The 18,085-nt window shown below is 50.1% G+C and overlaps 1 protein-coding gene across 1 annotated transcript in view; it reads right to left on the bottom strand.

Moving 5' to 3' along the window:
- Positions 1-4,513: 4,513 nt before the first annotated feature.
- Positions 4,514-18,085, bottom strand: part of IL27RA (interleukin 27 receptor subunit alpha) — a 31,034-nt gene continuing 17,462 nt past the window's right edge. Inside the window, exons 9-15 of the mRNA XM_035097250.3 lie at positions 12,369-12,572; positions 11,279-11,380; positions 9,532-9,696; positions 7,469-7,603; positions 6,674-6,764; positions 6,409-6,523; positions 4,514-5,569 (exon numbers count right to left, since the gene is read on the bottom strand). Coding sequence (XP_034953141.3) covers positions 5,408-5,569; positions 6,409-6,523; positions 6,674-6,764; positions 7,469-7,603; positions 9,532-9,696; positions 11,279-11,380; positions 12,369-12,572 — 974 coding nt within the window. The 3' untranslated portion in view covers positions 4,514-5,407. The remainder of the gene's footprint in view (positions 5,570-6,408; positions 6,524-6,673; positions 6,765-7,468; positions 7,604-9,531; positions 9,697-11,278; positions 11,381-12,368; positions 12,573-18,085) is intronic.

Raw genomic sequence — 18,085 nt, 5'->3', positions numbered from 1 at the left:
CCATTTGGGGAGGCCGTATTTGCAAGATCCTTGTTTTGTGCTGAGGATTGGACTAGATGACCCCCCAAGCTTCCTTCCATATCTAAGAGTCGAGGAACAACTGCCAAGGTGATGTTGGGCCACAGACTCATGGCGAAGGCTTGGCGTTTCCGTGTTAAGCAGCACCTGTAGGAAGGGCAGCTGTGGTGGGGCAAAGCTTTGGGGCAGGTGTGCCAACAGGAGATGGTGCCTATGCAAGCCCCCCAACCCCAAAGGAAGTGCTTCTGATCTACTGATCTACTAAGAGAGGCATGCAGGTGAGCAAGCCCATTCCTGACACCCACAGCCAGGCCAGTGAGCTGCCAGCTGGGTCCACTCCTGGGCCACTCACCTTGGTCTCAAGAGCACCCAGCTTCTGTTGTAGAATGGGGGGGGGGGATTCAGTGCAAGGATCAGAGCACCCAGAGTTCTTCTAGTGCAGGGGTCCCCAAACTAAGGCCCGGGGGCCGGATGTGGCCCAATCGCCTTCTATATCCGGCCCACGGACAGTCCGGGAATCAGCATGTTTTCACCTGAGTAGAATGTGTCCTTTTATTTAAAATGCATCTCTGGGTTATTTGTGGGGCATAGGAATTCGTTCATATTTGTTTCCAAAATATAGTCCGGCCCCCCACAAGGTCTGAGGGACAGTGGACCCCCTGCTGAAAAAGTTTGCTGACCCCTGTTCTAGTGGGTTTTCCTGTTGCCTTATCCGGGCTTAGGTTTCTACTCCTGGACGTATTTGCCATGCCATGCAGATTTCATGCAATGTGCCTGTCTTTGTGCTGGCACCAAAGGCAGCCCTAGTATGAGGCCAGATTTCAGTTGATCGGGTGAGGCCTTTGTTCAGTGCCCAGTGAAGCAGAGAGCTCAATGGCCTTGCCAGCCCCAGGAAGCAAGCAGCATGATTTTATTTCAACCAAAGGATTGAGCCGGGCTGTTTTCTCATGGGCAGTTGAGAAAGGAGAAGTGTCATTTGTCTACTAGAGGAGAACCGTGGTTCCCAATCCCATACCACCCCCTTCTTCTTACTGCCCTACTGTGAAACACTACCGTATGAAAGCCATTGCTTGGAACACCACATTCCAAAGGAACACAACTGTCAATATTTTATTGCTAATAATTTTGCTTTCTACCACCCTCTCCATAAACCATTACAAGTGTGCAGGCAAGGAGTGACTTTTTGCCCGAGCTCTTACAGATGGCAGCACTAAAGGGAGAGTCCTTTCACTGGGCTGGGGGTGTGGGTTGGGCAGGGCCGTCTTAAGCACCTTTGGCGCCCTGGCGCCGTGGTGCGGCGGATCCCTCCGCCGTCCCCCGCCGCCCCGTTTTCCAGCGCAACGGGCGGGCGGGCTCAGCGCACAGCGCGGCCGCTGAGGGCGCGACGGGCGGGCAGGCTTAGCGTGCAGCGCTTAGTGCTCCGCGGCGGAGCGGAGGGCGGGAGCAGCTGCGTGGCATCCTGCGCCACCCAGCCTGGCCATAGAGCCGACTCTGGGGTTGGGTTATGTCTTCAAAGTGGATCATCTTCCCAAGTGTTGAGGCTGCTGGAATACATCTGATTGATAGCTGGTCAAATGGTCACCTCAGGACATACGGGGCAAGCCAGGCATTATGGCAACTGCAAAGGCATTCTGGGAATTATAGTTTGAAAATGATGTTGTGCTGGTGTTGGGATATCAGGCACAAATGGCATCCCCACCCATTACAATACCAGAGGTTCTTTGAGTGGCATCCATGATTATGAAATAGCCATAAAAATTATGAAATAGCCGTAAAACTGATGGCTGTGGGGTAGAGACCTTCCGAGCACAGCCAGGAAAGGATCAGGGTAAATTCCACTATAACTTAATTCTGAAGTTTTCCTTCAGCTTTAATGCAAGGCATATTTTAAGCAGCTGGTGTATAAAAGCGTGAAAGAGAGATTTGACTGTAAACACACAACAGCCAGGGGAGAGCTGAGCATCCCTCTCTGCTTCAAGCACCGTCATATTTACCACTGCAAACTGTGGTACAAACACACAGCAAAAGCCTATGGCCTGAATCAGTCCCAAGGCAAGTGAAGGATAGTGGCTTTTTTGGCAGGGGGGTGAAGATGTTTAATTCTACATGGGTCGTAGGGAAACAGACCTCAAAAGGGAGAAATGTGTGCCAGATACAAAAAATCCGCACACTAAAAGTTGTAGGTAGGAAACACAACCATATACAACTGCGCTCAATGGGTTATAAGCTGCCTTGACCGTGCAGGTTAGCAGCAAGTGGCTGTACAGAAGCATCTGTCCCACACATAACTAAGGGATGCTCAGATAAGACCCACCTCTTGAACAGAAAGAAGCTGCCTCTTTTATATCCACAGAACTTTCTACAAGGGGGAGGGGGGAAGGGAGGGGAGCTGCTCTCAAGGGGAGAGGGGACTTTATGCAGCTGCCCAAAGGTAGGCTCTAGAAGTGCCAGAGGCTGCACCCCCGACTCTGCCTGCACTGGGGAACCTGGGCCAATTCCCTTCTGATCAATCCTTCAACGGGTGCAAAGGAAATTGCTGCCATTTGTAATCGGAGGCATGCAAGGCTGCGAGAAATTACACACAAATCTGGAAAGGGGGGGTGGTCATTGCAGAATACACAAGACAAGCAATGAAACTGGAATCTAGTGGCTTGGGGGGCAGAGAGGGAGACATTTTTATTTTAAAAACAAAACAAAACATGCCCCCCCAAAATAAACCTTGATAAAGCAGCTGTAACTTGTCAGTATTCAGAGCACCCTGAGCTTTCCTGCCCCCTGGTGGGGGCAAGGGGAGTTGTTGCACCTTTTAAACCTGAACCAGATCTGTCAAAAGTTGCTACAAGAAAGTATGTGACTGTCTTATAAAGGCACCACGTGACATGTAGCAGGCGGGGTGTAACTGCAGGCTTCCCCTCCTTCATACCTTTCTTGGTAACGACACCATCTTGCATAGACATCTTCCAGGTGATCTTGGCTGCAAGTTGTTCTAGCTGTGTTTCCCATCAAGTGTGAAATACACCTGTCCATTGCAGGGATAGGGAGGCCACCCCAATTCAATTTCCACCTCTGCTTTATCCATCTAAGGAGCACCTCTCAGGTGTGTTTCCTAACCCCTTAAGCACAAGGCACCTTTTAAATGTACGTCCATGCTGCTATGCAAGAGGAGAAACTTCAAAAGCAGCTTACAAGACACAAAATAAAAACCAATGATATAGAAAGCAAATCTTAAAAATACAACGACCCACCAAGACGCTTTTTAAAAACCCTAACGAAAAGTGAGAAGTAACAGTTACACTCGGGCAGGGGAACCAGGCCCCACCCAAAGGTCAGCTGTTTATAGCCCTTCCCAGAAGAAAGCAGCATTTCTTCCTCTTTGGCATTTCGGCATTCTCCTGCCTTGGGGCAACAGCTTCCAGAAGCAGCTGAATACACTGATAGGACAACACAGGAAGCTGTTTTATGCTGAGTCAGAGCACTGGCCCAACTAGCTCAGTATAATCTGCAGTGCCTCTCTGGGGTTTCAGATGGGGCGTTCCCAGTCCTGCCCAGAGATGCTGGTGACTGAATCGGGAACCTTCTGCACGAAAAGTGTGTGCTTTGCGTCAGAGGCGTAGCAAGGTCAGGTGGTACCCGGCGCAGAATTTTTTTTGTCCCGTCCGCCCACATCAACGGCTCGGGGTAGGCTTGGGAGAGACACCTCTCAGGATTCTTGGGGTGTGTGTGTGTGTGCTTTAAATGGGTTCACAGCCAAAGAGGCAGAGAGGCAGCATTGCCCTAAACGTGCCCCGCTTGCTGGGTTGCACATGGTTTGGAGACCCTGCCCAGCACCAGAAAGAGCGCCCTGTCTCCGGCGCAATGGAGTTGCTGGGAATACGAAGGCCGAGGCCCCCGCTCTCCCATTTCCCTCCCCACCTACCCAAATCCCTTCTCACTGCCTTACTCCATGCTGGCAAAACAAAAAATAAAATTAAAAAAATTCCTTCCAGCAGCACCTTAGAGACCAACAAAGTTTGTCATTGGTATGAGCTTTCGTGTGCATGCACACTTCCTCAGATACACTGAAACAGAAGTATTCCTTCTGTGCATCTGAAGAAGGAATCTGAAGAAGGAATCAAAAATATTCCTTCAGTGTATCTGAAGAAGTGTGCATGCACACGAAAGCTCATACCTATGACAAACTTAGTTGGTCTCTAAGGTGCTACTGGAAGGATTTTATTTTATTTTTGTTTCGACTACGTCAGACCAACACGGCTACCTACCTGTAACTAGCTCCATGCTGGCACCCTCTGTTCCCCCGGCAAAACAAAAGAAACTCCTCCTCTTCGTCTTTCTTTCTCACCCACATCTAAAGTACTGACCCAGCCCACATCCACTCACTGCGTCCTGGAGAGCGCGCACCTCTGGATGCAAAATAAGTTTGGGAATCGAGGGCTTTTTTTGCCCCCTCCCGGGGATCTGTTGTCTCTCTTTGCTATGGCTCTGTCCCTATAGGAAGCTCAACCCTGCCAGGCGGAGCAGAAAGGATTCCGGAGGACCAACTCCTTCCCTCTCCTCGGTCCAAAGGCAGGAGTTGGGGACCATCTGGTCACCCAACAGCCAAGAAGTATGATTTGTGGCAGCCCCAAAGACTTCTCCCTAAACAACCCATCAGCTTCTCAACCAACCAGTGCAAGCCTTGTCCAGTTAGCTGCATGGGCACCTGGAGTGGCGGCCATGCTGTGCACCCGGGGGGGGGGGAGCATCTACCACACAGGGGGGCAGCGGGGTGAGCCCCCCCACCGTGTGCCTTTTTGTCACCCTCCTCACAGATTACATCTGGGGCGGACCGCCTCCCCCCGCCCCCTTCCTACACCCCTGCTTTGCGCTTCTGAGCTACTGGCCCCCAATGAGATGAACGATGTCTCTGCTTAAGGAAGGAAGAACCAACCTCCCTCTCCCTCCCCCCCCCCAACACCATGGCTCCAGCATCCAGGTGGAGATCAAACAGCTGAGATGACAGAAAGACCGAGCCAAGTAGTAACAGCTTAACACCAGGGAGCCTTGAGGAAGATCCAGGCTCGGTCCACAACTTCATTGTGCTTCTTCCTCCCCAGGGATCTCTCGGTGGCTGTTTGGGGGCCACAAGCACCTGGTTAGAGCACCTGGGTTAGAGCACCTGGGGCGCTGTAACCGACAGTTCTGCCCCTTGATCCATGGCCCATGAGATGCTCCGATAGCCAAAGAATTTGGCAGTGCAGTTTTCCTACAGTACGTCCAAGGCTAAAGAACAAATGCAGAGTGTAGGTTGCTTATCCTGGTCCAGGCAGAGATCAGAGGCTGTAGGAAAAAGCGTCAGGTCCCCACTCTCCCATTGGTCTTCCCAAGGTCAACAGCATCCTCTCTTCTCTTCTCAAGCCAGCCTCTCCAGCTCCTCCAAAGTGGGCATGAATCGCTTCTCATAGCCAGAGATCTCCACTGGGGCAAGGGGCATGGTCTGCTCTGGGGCTGGTTCCTTTATCTCAACAATGTCTATCTCTTCTGGGAACTTGGCAAGGCATTGGCTTAGGGCATCCTGCAAAACAAATGCAATAACCATAAATACCTGAAGGAGCGTCTCCACCCCCATCGTTCTGCCCGGACACTGAGGTCCAGCGCCAAGGGTCTTCTGGCGGTTCCCTCGCTACAAGAAGCCAAGTTACAGGGAACCAGGCAGAGGGCCTTCTTGGTAGTGGCACCCACCCTGTGGAATGCCCTCCCACCAGAGGTCAAAGAAAACAACAATTACCAGACCTTTAGAAGGCATCTCAAGGCACAAGGCAGCCCTGTTTAAGGAAGCTTTTAATGTTTGATTTCTGTATTTTAATGTTTTGTTGGAAGCCGTCCAGAGTGGCTGGGGGAACCCGGCCAGATGGGCAGGGTATCAATAATAATAATAATAATAATAATAATAATAATAATAATAATAATATTATTATTATTATTATTATTATTTATTTGCCTCCTATCTGGCTTGGTTGCCCCAGCCACTCTGGGCAGCTTCCTGCAAATTGTAAAACCACAGTAAAACATCACACATTTAAAACTGCCCTATACAGGGCAGCCTTCAGATGTCTTCTAACACGTTTTCAACCTGGCACCTAAAATATATATATAATGGTGCCAGGTGAACCTCCCCGGGGGGACCATTCCAGATAAGCACATTTATTCAAATATATTATTGGTTACAATCTGTTAGAAGATGGGTTGATCAGTCCTTAAAATCTGGCACAAGTTCTTATTGGGTCCGCTCAGCAAGTGAAGAGGAAGGGGCAACTGGGACGGCTAGTTCTCTCCAGAAACCAGATTCTTCCCATCTGCTCCCAACACAAACAGAGACAGTACACTTTGTTTTTCAACCCAATGACTTCCTACCATGCCAGGGGCAGCGCTGTGCTCATGAATCCTCTGGGTAACACCACTGTGCCCTGGGTCTGGAATCTTCTCCCAGCACCATGGAGGCAGGATCTTACGGCAGAAGTCAAGGACCCTGCAGAGGAGAGACAGTGAACAAGAGTTTTCACACGGGGCTGCAAATGAGGGGGAGATGGGGAGGGGAGCTAAGTAGCCACAGATGCTGGGCAGGATGTGGCACGGGCCAGCCTGCCTCTCCACCACACCTCTGCCTTTTATTACTCACCATCTGTAATTAACCAGCACCACAAGGAAAGCGAGGAAAAGCAGGAATCCCAGAAACAGGATGGCTGCCATGAAGGTCCACCAGTGGGAATCTGCAGGAGATCATGGGGATAAAACTGAGATGAACCTCACTGGGCACAGACTGTTCAGAGTCAAACCAGAACAAACTGTGTGAACTGCTTTACTTTTTTGCATGCTGACTAGATGGCTGCCATTCAGGCCAATGGAACAAAGTAAAAAGAAAGCTGCTCTTGGAGAGCACTGAGCCATGGGGGAAACCTGCCCCAGCCATAGCTGCCAAGTCTCCCGTTTTCCCTGGGAAATCCCCGTTTTTCCAGCTGTTCCTAGCTGAAAAAACAGATTTTTTTGTTTTTTCCCGGTTTATTCTGGCGCGATGGCCATTTTGGAACTGGGCGGAGCATGCTCAGAAGCGACTTTTGATGCTGCTCCACCCAGTTCCAAAATGGCGGCAGCGCTACTTCCGGTCTGCTATTTCCGGCCCGGTCCCTTATTTCTCTGACAGCAACTTGGCAGGTATGGCCCCAGCCCCATGGCATTAGCTGGCCCCCGACTCTACCAGAAGACTCTCCCATGGCTGTGTCTGTGCAAAAACTGGGGCTTCCCCAAGATCTCTTGCTGACAAGGCCTGATCTTGTCCCGAAGTGTGATATTTCCCTATCAAGGCATTTCAAGATGGCTCTGACTGCTGTGTTTACTGAGCTGTTGCATATCCTTTGCACATGCCAAGTAGGTCTCGCTTGGTCCAAGCAACAGAAGTCCTAGAAGTCTCTCCTACCTGGTGTGCGGAAGTGATGCACCGGGCTGGGCACACCTTCCCCGGCTGAGGTGGATCCCGTCATGCAGAGCTGGTAGGAAGTCCCAGGCATCAGGTCCGAGAGGCTGTAGCTCCTCTCTGCAGCACCAACTGCAACTAGGAAAGGGGTGGATAATCTGAGCATAGGCGGGGGTGGGGCAGTCTGCACCCACCATCCCAAGAGTTTACTCCACCAGTATCTCAATGTGTGTTGGCAGGAAGCGGGGGGGGGGGGGAGAGAGAGAAGAGATGGGGACCACATTGACATCAGACTGCTAAGAAGAAACTGAAGTCCAACATGACATGAAATTCTGGTACTGAACTGTTACTGAACGGAAGTTTAAAGGTAAAGTTAAAGGACCCCTGGACAGTTAAGTCCAGTCAAAGGTGGCTATGAGGTGTGGTGCTCATCTCGCTTCAGGCCGAGGGAGCCGGCGTTTGTCCGCAGACAGCTTTCCGGGTCATATGGCCAGCATGACTAAACCGCTTCCGGTGCAACGGAATACCGTGACGGAAGCCAGAGCGCACAGAAAAGCCATTTACCTTCCCGCCACAGCGGTACCTATTTATCTACTTGCACTGGTGTGCTTTCGAACTGCTAGGTTGGCAGGAGCTGGGACAGAGCAACGGGAGCTTACCCCGCCGTGGGGATTCAAACCACCGACCTTCCAATCGGCAAGCCCAAGAGGCTCAGTGGTTTAGACCACAGCACCTTACTGAACTGAAACTGAAAGCAGATAATGACCCTTATGCTCCACTGAGTTAATAATAATTTTATTATTTATACTCCACCCATCTGTAACTCCATCCTTGTATTTCTATGGTAAAAGCCCTATGGCTACACACAAGGTCAATCCCATGCGCAGACATGGAATAAATCATGCCCAGCCCCAATGCATGTGCGCCAGATGTCACACTGGCATAGCAGGCTGTGACTGGTGCAAACTGCATGCTGCACAGTAGTGGGACCTGGTTTGGTTTCCTTGGTCCACTCAATGCATCTTTCAGCCCCGAGATCCAGGGGTTGCAGATTCCAGATGAAAACCATGTAGGCAGCTGCAAGGAAGACCTCCGTGTCGCAAAGATGTATGATTTGTTGTTGGAGTGGTATACAAAAGATGAGTTGACAAAAGAAGTGATGATTAAATGGGCAAAAGATTTGGGGCATAATATTGAATATGATGCGTGGTTGAAATTATGGAATCAAACTTTAAGATTTACAGCATGTACTGCCTTGAAAGAAAATGTATATAAGATGATGTACAGATGGTATTTAACTCCAGTTAAATTAGCTAAAATGTATAGAATGAGTGATAAAAGTTGCTGGAAATGTAAAGAGAAAGATGGTGAATTTTATCATATGTGGTGGACATGCGAAAAAGTTAAAAGATTTTGGGAAAGTTTATATAACGAATTGAAAAAGATGTTTAGATATACCTTCCCAAAAAAACCAGAAGCATTTTTGTTAGGAATAATAGGAGGAGAGATTAGAAAAGAAGATCAAACACTGTTTATGTATGCAACAACCGCGGCTAGGACTTTGTTAGCCCAAAAATGGAAATTACAGGAATTACCTACAATTGTGGAGTGGCAGATAAAAATGATGGACTATGCTGAACTTGCTAGATTGACATGCAAGATTCGTGACCAGGGGGAGACAAGGTTTCAAAAGGACTGGAGTAAATATGTGGACTATATGGAGAAAAACTGTAGATCATTAAAAACTCTCGCAGGATTAAAATAAACCTTACGAATTGACCAATATGTTAAAAAAGGAACTGCAAAAAAGGGAATTAACAAGAAACCCGCATGAAGGGAGGGGGGGAAGTCATAGCTCGGCGGAGCAAGGTAAAAGATGTGAATATAAGATTTTGTATAAAAGATTGGTTTTGTTAATTTGTTGAATTTGGAAAATTGGAATAAAATGTTTTTTTTTTTTTTTTAAAAAAGGAAGACCTCCGTGTCGGCAACTCAGAGGGTCTTGGGCCCAGCCCCTTCCTCCCCGCAAAGCTGGGAATTGCCTCTTGGTCTCAGGTGTCACTCACTGGTCTTGTTTGCCTTGGCGTTCCGTAAAGTGGGATGTCCCAGGTAAAGCGTGTAGCGGGTGATGTGCCCATTGCGATCTCCCAGTGGAATTTCCTCCCAGGAGATGAGAGAGGCCGTAGGTGAAATGCTTCTTTCCTGCAGTGCCTGGGGAGCAGCTGTTGGTGCTAGAAAGGAGAAGGAAGGAGGACGGCCTGTCAGCTAAAGGGAACGGCAGGAGATCGTGGTGCAAGGGGTGGTTTCATTTTCAGGTGATGTAAGGAAGGCAAATGGAAGACAGTCCATTCTGCATCGATCTGCAGTGAAAGTGCCTTACAGTGGTACCTCGGGTTACAAACACTTCAGGTTAACTCCACTAACCCAGAAGTAGTACCTCGGATTAAGAACTGTGCCCCAGGATGAGAACAGAAATTGCACGGCAGCAGCGCAACGGCAGCGGGAGGCCCCATGAGCTAAAGTGGTACCTCAGGTTAAGAACAGTTTCAGGTTAAGAATGGACCTCCGGAACAAATTAAGTTCATAACCAGAGGTACCACTGTATTATGGGTGAACCTCTGCACAATGCACAGGAAATCTGGGGAACATCCACTTCCCAACAAATCTTAACAATGAATAATAAAATAAATCAGTATATAACAGGCTAAAACCAGCAAAGAGAAAAGGTTGATCTTATCTTTTGAAGACAGGCTTTCATTTTTTGACCTATGTTGCTTTAAAGGGGGGGATTAAAATCTCACACTATTATATTTTGAGTATACCTGAAGAAGCATTTCCACCCCCATGGTTCAGCCTGGACAATGAGGTCCAGCTTCAAGGGCCTTCTGGCAGTTCCCTCACTGCGAGAAGCAAGGTTACAGGGAACCAGGCAGAAGGCCTTCTCGGTAGTAGCGCCGTCCTGTGGAACGCCCTCCTATCAGATGTCAAGGAAATAAACAACTATCTGACTTTTAGAAGACATCTGAAGGCAGCCCTGTTTAGAGAAGTTTTTAATGTTTGATGTTTTATCGTGTTTTTAATATTCTGTTGGGAGCTGCCCAGATAGGCGGTGTATTTATTATTATTATTATTATTATTATTATTATTATTATTATTATTATAGTGGAACCTCGGTTTATGAACAGCTCGGTTTACGAATTTTCAGTTTACGAACGCCGCGGACCCATCTGGAATGGATTAATTCACTTTCCATTACTTTCAATGGGAAAGTTCGCTTCAGTTTATGAACGCTTCAGTTTATGAACAGACTTCCGGAACCAATTACACCCATGCTTTGGGTTAAGTACGCTTCAGGTTGAGTACTCCGCAGACCCGTCTGGAACGGATTAATCCACTTTCCATTACTTTCAATGGGAAAGTTCGCTTCAGTTTATGAACGCTTCAGTTTATGAACAGACTTCCGGAACCAATTGTGTTCATGAACCGAGGTACCACTGCATTACATTACTAAGCAGCTCCATACACTTTTGAAGGGAATCTTCTTACAAACAGCTGGGATCGTGGTTAAGGGAGACCCAAGTCAATAGCAAGCTCCCCTTTCTACAAGCTGGAACAACAGCAAGGTCCACATATGAAGAGTGAGCAGAAACACAATGGCTGTTTCAAGACTACAGGGAGAGGATCTCACACCAGAAAGCTAAAAGCCACTCCTCTTCCCTGCCAAAAGAAAGCCAATACACCAGGAGGGATAGTTCCTACCTTGTTCCACATCCCACTGCCAACCTCCACTTTCCCTCTGCCCATCGAGATTACCTCCTTCTTTGAAGTAGGCTCGCACAGGGACCGAAGCGCTGCTCCCGTGAGCATACACAGCATAGACGCAGACAAGGTATGGCACCTTTGCTCTGAAGTCACCTGAGGAATGGGGAACAAAAGCAACGTCAGGCCACCTGAGGAGGTACAAGCTGGGCAAGCCTCTTTCTCCAAGCGCAGAGACCATGTGGCGCCAGACATTATCTGGGGTTTGTTGCTGGTCTCTTTTCACTCCATGCATCCCACTTGATTACAGTGGTACCTCTGGTTGCGAACGGGATCCGTTCCGGAGGCCCGTTCGCAACCTGAAAAGGCCGCGCCCTGAAGCACCGCACCTGCGCAGGCGCGTGATGTAATTCAGCGCTTCTGCGCATGCACAAAGCGTGATTTAGCGCTTCTGCGCATGCACGCGCACCGAGCCCGGAAGTAACCCATTCCGGGACTTCCGGGTTCAGCCCGTTCGCAACATGAAAGGACGTATCCTGCAGCGAACATAACATGAGGTATGACTGTATCCAGAGGAGGGCAGTTGTGTCCGCATCCAAAGAGGACTTGTGTATTTTTGGTCAGGTGAACAGCAAATTTGGAAAAACCTGAGATACCTTGTGGGGCCGGGTGGGAGTACATGGAAGAGTAACTATCTCCCAGCCATGGTTGTGACCCCCCCCCCAAAAAAAATTTTACCTCCAAAAGATGCTATTTGCAATTTAAGGGAAGGCTCTGCCTGGGTCCATGAGTGAAGAGCAAAGAGCATCCTCTGAGGAGAGTATTTCTGTTGGGACTATGGCAGGGGGGAGAGAGGACCAATCTGCCTCCCCCCCCCCTACAGTGCCAAAACTGATGGGTTTTCCCCAACACTGCTAACTACCGGTATATCCTTGTTTTTCCTTTGCCAACAATCTCTTGCTGTCATGGGAGCTGCCTCCATTAAGGCAGACCGGAACCGGAAGCCTGCTTCCCTCAACACTGCTATCTATATCACAAAAAGTCTGCTAACGGCATTTCACACCACTAACAACACATTTACTTTGGCTTGGGAGTTTCTCAGTTTCTCTCCCCCACCCCCTTAGAGCTCTCCCACACTCCTCACCTCTCAACAGGGCACTGCTGTTGCCCCTGGGGCTCCGTGTCCAGTTCAGCAACTGTCCGGCGGGGTTGCTGGAGATCTCTTCTCTCCATTCCACCACATACTCCTCAGGCTGGAGCCACCGAGAGCTTGCGCTGGGCTTCCACATCACCCTGGGACCCAGGCCTGGTAAAGCCATCACCTCGACTTCCTCAGGGCCAGGAAGATCTGGAGAAAGGCCAAGTCATTTGTCATTAAGAGCATCCCTGGCTACTTTCCCCAGCACAATGCCATTGGTTCTTGGGGATGCCTTTCCCATAGGCACAGAAAGTGGAAACACATTCTTTCCCAGTGCTGCCATCACTGGTTTGGCACATCTGTAACCCAGCTTTGGATTTTTGGGGGGGGGGGTTAAAAAAAAGCTCCTGATACAGAGAAACCCAAGATCAAATCAGGAAAAAGAACCCTCGAGGCTCAGTCCAAGAAGACTCCTGTGACAACATCACTGCTTGTGACATTCGCCAGGCAAGAGACCTACTAGGTGGGGACCAAGTGTCCCCACAACAAGGAGCTTCCCCCCACTCCATTGCTGGGTGCATATACAAAGTGCATTCATATAATATTAACCTTGCAGCTCTTCCAACATTTAAGATGCACCTCTTGAGCCAACAAAAGATACAGTGGTACCTTGACATCCGAATGACTCGACTTCCGAAGGTTTCAACTTAGAAAGCCGGCAAACCCGGAAGTCTTGTTGCCATGCATGCGTTCCGCGGCTGCGCAGAAGCGGCATGCGCTGGCCACGCATGCGCAGAAGCGCAAAATCGCGCTTCACGCATGTGCAGACCGGGTGCTTCGACATCCGAAGACCTCGACTTACGAAGAGCACCGTGGAACGGATCGTCTTCGTAAGTCAGGGTACCACTGTACATGCATTGCAGCTACTGACATGCTCCTCAACATGCCAACAGACAATTGGCAATCCAGTGAAGGGAAGTGGGAGGCATCTAGTGCGCAGAAGAGAGCAGCCAGTTTCCATCCTGGTCCCCACATCCAGGATCAGCATGGAAGTGGAGCTTCTTAGGCTTATGCTTCTTGTGCTGATTGGAGTCAAACAGAGTGAAAAGAGGAGAATCAGCTACTGAGAATTGGCTCCTAGGGTCAATCTGCAGAGAAGGCACTCAGACACAGAGGAGAAATGTGGAGGATTTAGAGAGATGGGGGAGAACAAACAAGCCTGTAGGGAAAGGGGAAGCCTGGGCTGAAGGTTGCTGCTGTCTCTCCATTCCGGCACAGAAGGACCATGCTGAAAAGATCTGTGCTATTTTTGCACTTTTATTGGTCTGGATCTGGAGGGGTAGGGGGGTGGGCAGCATGTTAGCTAAACTCTGTAAGCTTGCACATCCTCCAGTTTGTTTTGTTGTCTAACAATGATCTCATTCTCAACCCAACAGCAACCCAAAAGGGCCGGGGAGATCATAGAATCATAGAGTTGGAAGACACCACAAGGGCCATCCAGTCCAACCCCCTGCCAAGCAGGAAAGACCATCAAAGCATTCTTGACATATGCCTGTCAAGCCTCTGCTTAAAGACCTCCAAAGAAGGAGACTCCACCACACTCCTTGGTAGCAAATTCCACTGCCGAACAGCTCTTACTGTCAGGAAGTTCTTCCTAATGTTTAGGTGGAATCTTCTTTCTTGAAGTTTGAATCCATTGCTCCGTGTCCGCTTCTCTGGAGCAGCAGAAAACAATCTTTCTCCCTCCTCCATATGACATCCCTTCATATATTTGAACATGGCTATCATATCAACCCTTAACCTTCTCTTCTCCAGGCTAAACATACCCAGATGTGGGGCTTTGTTCAAGTCCAAAGCCATGTTTAGGAGAGGGAGGGAAAGAGAGAGGAGTAAAAAAAAGATCAGGAATTCCCAGGTTTCCTTGTAAAATGCATAATAATAAGCTCTGCCGAAATGCAGTTACTCTGAGTCTTAGAATGGCAGCCAGACGGGAAAGTTAGCAAAGGAATTCCTTATCTGACAGCATCTTAGTCTTGTGGGCACTGCTGGTACTGATACTAATAATAATGACAGTGAGGCATGATGATATGAAAAACTGCCTGAATGGGCTCTAAAACCTATCTTTTCTAACATCCTGTCTTTTCTAACATTCCAGTCACAGAGGTATGTATAGGGAAACAGGAGAAGGGCGTGGGAAGGTGGCAAAGTTCAAAAGGTTACAAATTCCTGTGCGAAATGAGTGCCTGGCCTGCTTGCAGTCCCATAAACATGGGCGTACCCAGGATCAAAACTAGGGGGGGGCAAGGGGAGGGGCCAAGGCACGGAAGGGGAGGGGCCACAAAGTGGGCGGGAACAGCGAACTCGCGCTCCGCCGGGCTGTGCCCCTCCCTAGAAGCAGGGCTGGTGGGCGGAGGCGGAGCCCAGCCCAGCGGAGCGCGAGTTCAGCGTTCCCGCCCGCCGCGCTCTCTGGATCCCCGCCGCGCTTGGCCTTGCCAGAGGGCGCGACGGGGAGCTGGAGGGAGGGCGCAGCGCGGCGGGCGGGAACGGCGAACTCGCGCTCCGCCGGGCTGTGCCCCTCCCTAGCAGCAGGGCTGGTGGGCGGAGGCGGAGCCCAGCCCAGCGGAGCGCGAGTTCAGCGTTCCTGCCCGCCGCGCCGCGCTCTCTGGTTCCCCGCCGCTCTTGGCCTTGCCAGAGGGCGCGACGGGGAGCTGGAGGGAGGGCGCAGCGCGGCGGGCGGGAACGGCGAACTCGCGCTCCGCCGGGCTGTGCCCCTCCCTAGCAGCAGGGCTGGTGGGCGGAGGCGGAGCCCAGCCCAGCGGAGCGCGAGTTCGGCGTTCCCGCCCACCGCGCCGCGCTCCCTGGTTCCCCGCCGCGCTTGGCCTTGCCTGAGGGCGCGCCGGGGAGCTGGAGGGAGGGTGCGGCGCGGTGCGGCGGGAATGGCGAACTCGCGCTCCGCCGGGCTGTGCTCCGCCTCTGCCCACCAGCCCTGCTTCTAGAGTAGGGCAGCTGCCCTAACTTGCCGCATGGTGGGTACGCCCTTGCCCATAAACCTCTGTTTATCAGGAACATGGAGATAAATTCCTGAAAGTCACCGAGGAAATTCCAGAGTATTCTGGTATTGCACCTGTGTGTCTGGAGGAGAAAACCCATCCTGAGGAGAACAGGTAACTATTGATTTCAAAGTTATTCCTTAGAATCATTGAACTTAATTCGTTCTGGAGGCCTGTTCCTAACCCGAAACCGTTCTTCACCTGAGGCGCGCTTTCGCTAATGGGGCCTCCCGCTGCCACCGCCGCGCAATTTCCATTCTCATCCTGGGGCAAAGTTTGTAACCCGAGGTACTACTTCCGGGTTAGCGGAGTTTGTAACCTGAAGTGTTTGTTTGTAACCTGAGGTGTTTGTAACCCGAGGTACCACTGTATAGAGCTGGAACAGACCAAGTGGTGCATCAACAGCTAACTATTTTTATAGATAAAGGTAAAGGGACCCCTGACCATTAGGTCCAGTCGTGACCAACTCTGGGGTTGCGCGCTCATCTCGCATTATTGGCCGAGGGAGCCGGCGTATAGCTTCCAGGTCATGTGGCCAGCATGACAAAGCTGCTTCTGGTGAACCAGAGCAGCCAGGAAACGCCGTTTACCTTCCCGCTGTAGCGGTTCCTATTTATCTACTTGCATTTTGACGTGCTTTCGAACTGCTAGGTTGGCAGGAGCTGGGACCAAGCAACGGGAGCTCACCCCGTCACAGGGATTCGAACCGCCGACCTTCTGATCAGCAAGCCCTAGGCTCAGTGGTTTAACCACAGTGCCACCTGGGTCCCTAACTATTTTTATAGGTATGTTTAAAAAATAAAATAGAAAACATATGTTTACGTCTATCCCCCAATCTTCCCCTAACCCATTTGCATTGAAGACATATTCTGACCAAACATGCCATGCTCTTTCTGGAAAACAAAAGCAGATGCAACATTGCCTTTCTTCAGTTTTTATCAAAAGCAGCTTAGATAAGTGCAGCCCCTCCCCAAGCATCTCCTGCCCCTTCCCTCCCTGTCCCACAAAGGGGCGACCGCAAGTCATGGGGGAGAAGAGCTGATCACAAGTGAATGAGGCAGTTTGGTGGGTCTTTTTTTCTGTTTCTCTGGGTCTGTGGTTCCCTCTCTGTGTGAATGTCAGACACAAGAATTACATTACATCTCCCAGCCATATACATTCTGTAGTACTTCCCCATTGGGTTCAATTGTTTTCTTTAATAGTTGCCCGAGTGGCATTTCCCTTGTCTTATGTACCAGCATTTGAAGGAAGAGTTTGTATTTTGCCTCTTTTCTCGCACAGTGGAACCTTGGTTCCCGAACTTAATCTGTTCCTGGAGTCTGTTCGACTCCTGAAACAGTTTGGGAACCAAGGCACGGCTTCTGATTGGCTGCAGGAACTTCCTGCAGCCAATTGGAAGCCCTGCCGGACGTTCAGCTTCCAAAGAACTTTCAAAAACCGGAACAATCACTTCCAGTTTTCAATTGTTCGGGAGCCGGAACATTTGGCTCCCAAGGTGTTCGGGAGCCGAGGTTCCACTGTATCCTAACTCCACCTTCAAGGTAAAAAGGTAAAGGCACCCCTGACCATTAGGTCCAGTCGTGACCGACTCTGGGGTTGCGCGCTCATCTCGCATTATTGGCCGAGGGAGCCGGCGTATAGCTTCCAGGTCGTGTGGCCAGCATGACAAAGCCGCTTCTGGCAAACCAGAGCAGCACATGGAAACGCCGTTTATCTTCCTGCTGTAGCGGTTCCTATTTATCTACTTGCATTTTGACGTGCTTTCGAACTCCTAGGTTGGCAGGAGCAGGGACCAAGCAACTGGAGCTCACCCCGTCACAGGGATTCGAACCGCCGACCTTCTGATCAGCAAGCCCTAGGCTCAGTGGTTTAACCCACAGCGCCACCTGGGTCCCCTTCAAGGTACTTTGAACTATTAAGGCAAGGGTGGGCAACTTGGACACCCAGATATGTTGATGCACTACAACAGGTGTGGGGAACCTTTGGCCCTCCATATGGTGCTGAACTACAACCCCCATCATTCCTAGACATTGGCCATGCTGCCTGTTCTGATGGGAGTTGTAGCTCAGTAACCTATGGATAAATAGGTACTGCTACAGTGGGAAGGTAAACAGTGTTTCCGTGCGCTGCTCTGGTTTGCCAGAAGCGGCTTTGTCATGCTGGCCACATGACCTGGAAGCTGTACGCCGGCTCCCTCAGCCAATAATGCGAGATGAGCGCGCAACCCCAGAGTCGGTCACGACTGGACCTAATGGTCAGGGGTCCCTTTACCTTTACCTTTAACCTATGGAGAACCAAAGGTTTCCCTGTACAGTGGTGCCTCGCTTAACGAATGCCCTGCTTAACGAAATTTCTGCTTAACGAAAGGATTTTTCGAGCGGAGCTTGCCTTGCTAGACGAATGCGTTTTATGAAAATTTTGTCTAGCGAATCGCGGTTTCCCATAGGAATGCATTGAAATTCAATTAATGCGTTCCTATCGGCAAAAAAAAATTCCAAAAAATTTCAATGCATTCCTATGGGATTCGCTAGACGAATTTTTCGCTATAAGAAAAGACCCGTGGAACGAATTAATTTCGTCTAGCGAGGCACCACTGTGCTACAGTTTCCGCAATCCCCAATTATTCACCATGCTTGCTGGGGCTAATGGGAGTTGTAGCACAACGAAGGGCAC

Source organism: Zootoca vivipara, chromosome 15 (assembly GCF_965207765.1).
Source record: "Zootoca vivipara chromosome 15, rZooViv2.hap1.1, whole genome shotgun sequence".
Lineage (NCBI taxonomy): Eukaryota > Metazoa > Chordata > Lepidosauria > Squamata > Lacertidae > Zootoca > Zootoca vivipara.
The sequence above is the reverse complement of the archived record's forward strand: the minus strand, read 5'-3'. Positions and strand labels throughout refer to the sequence as shown.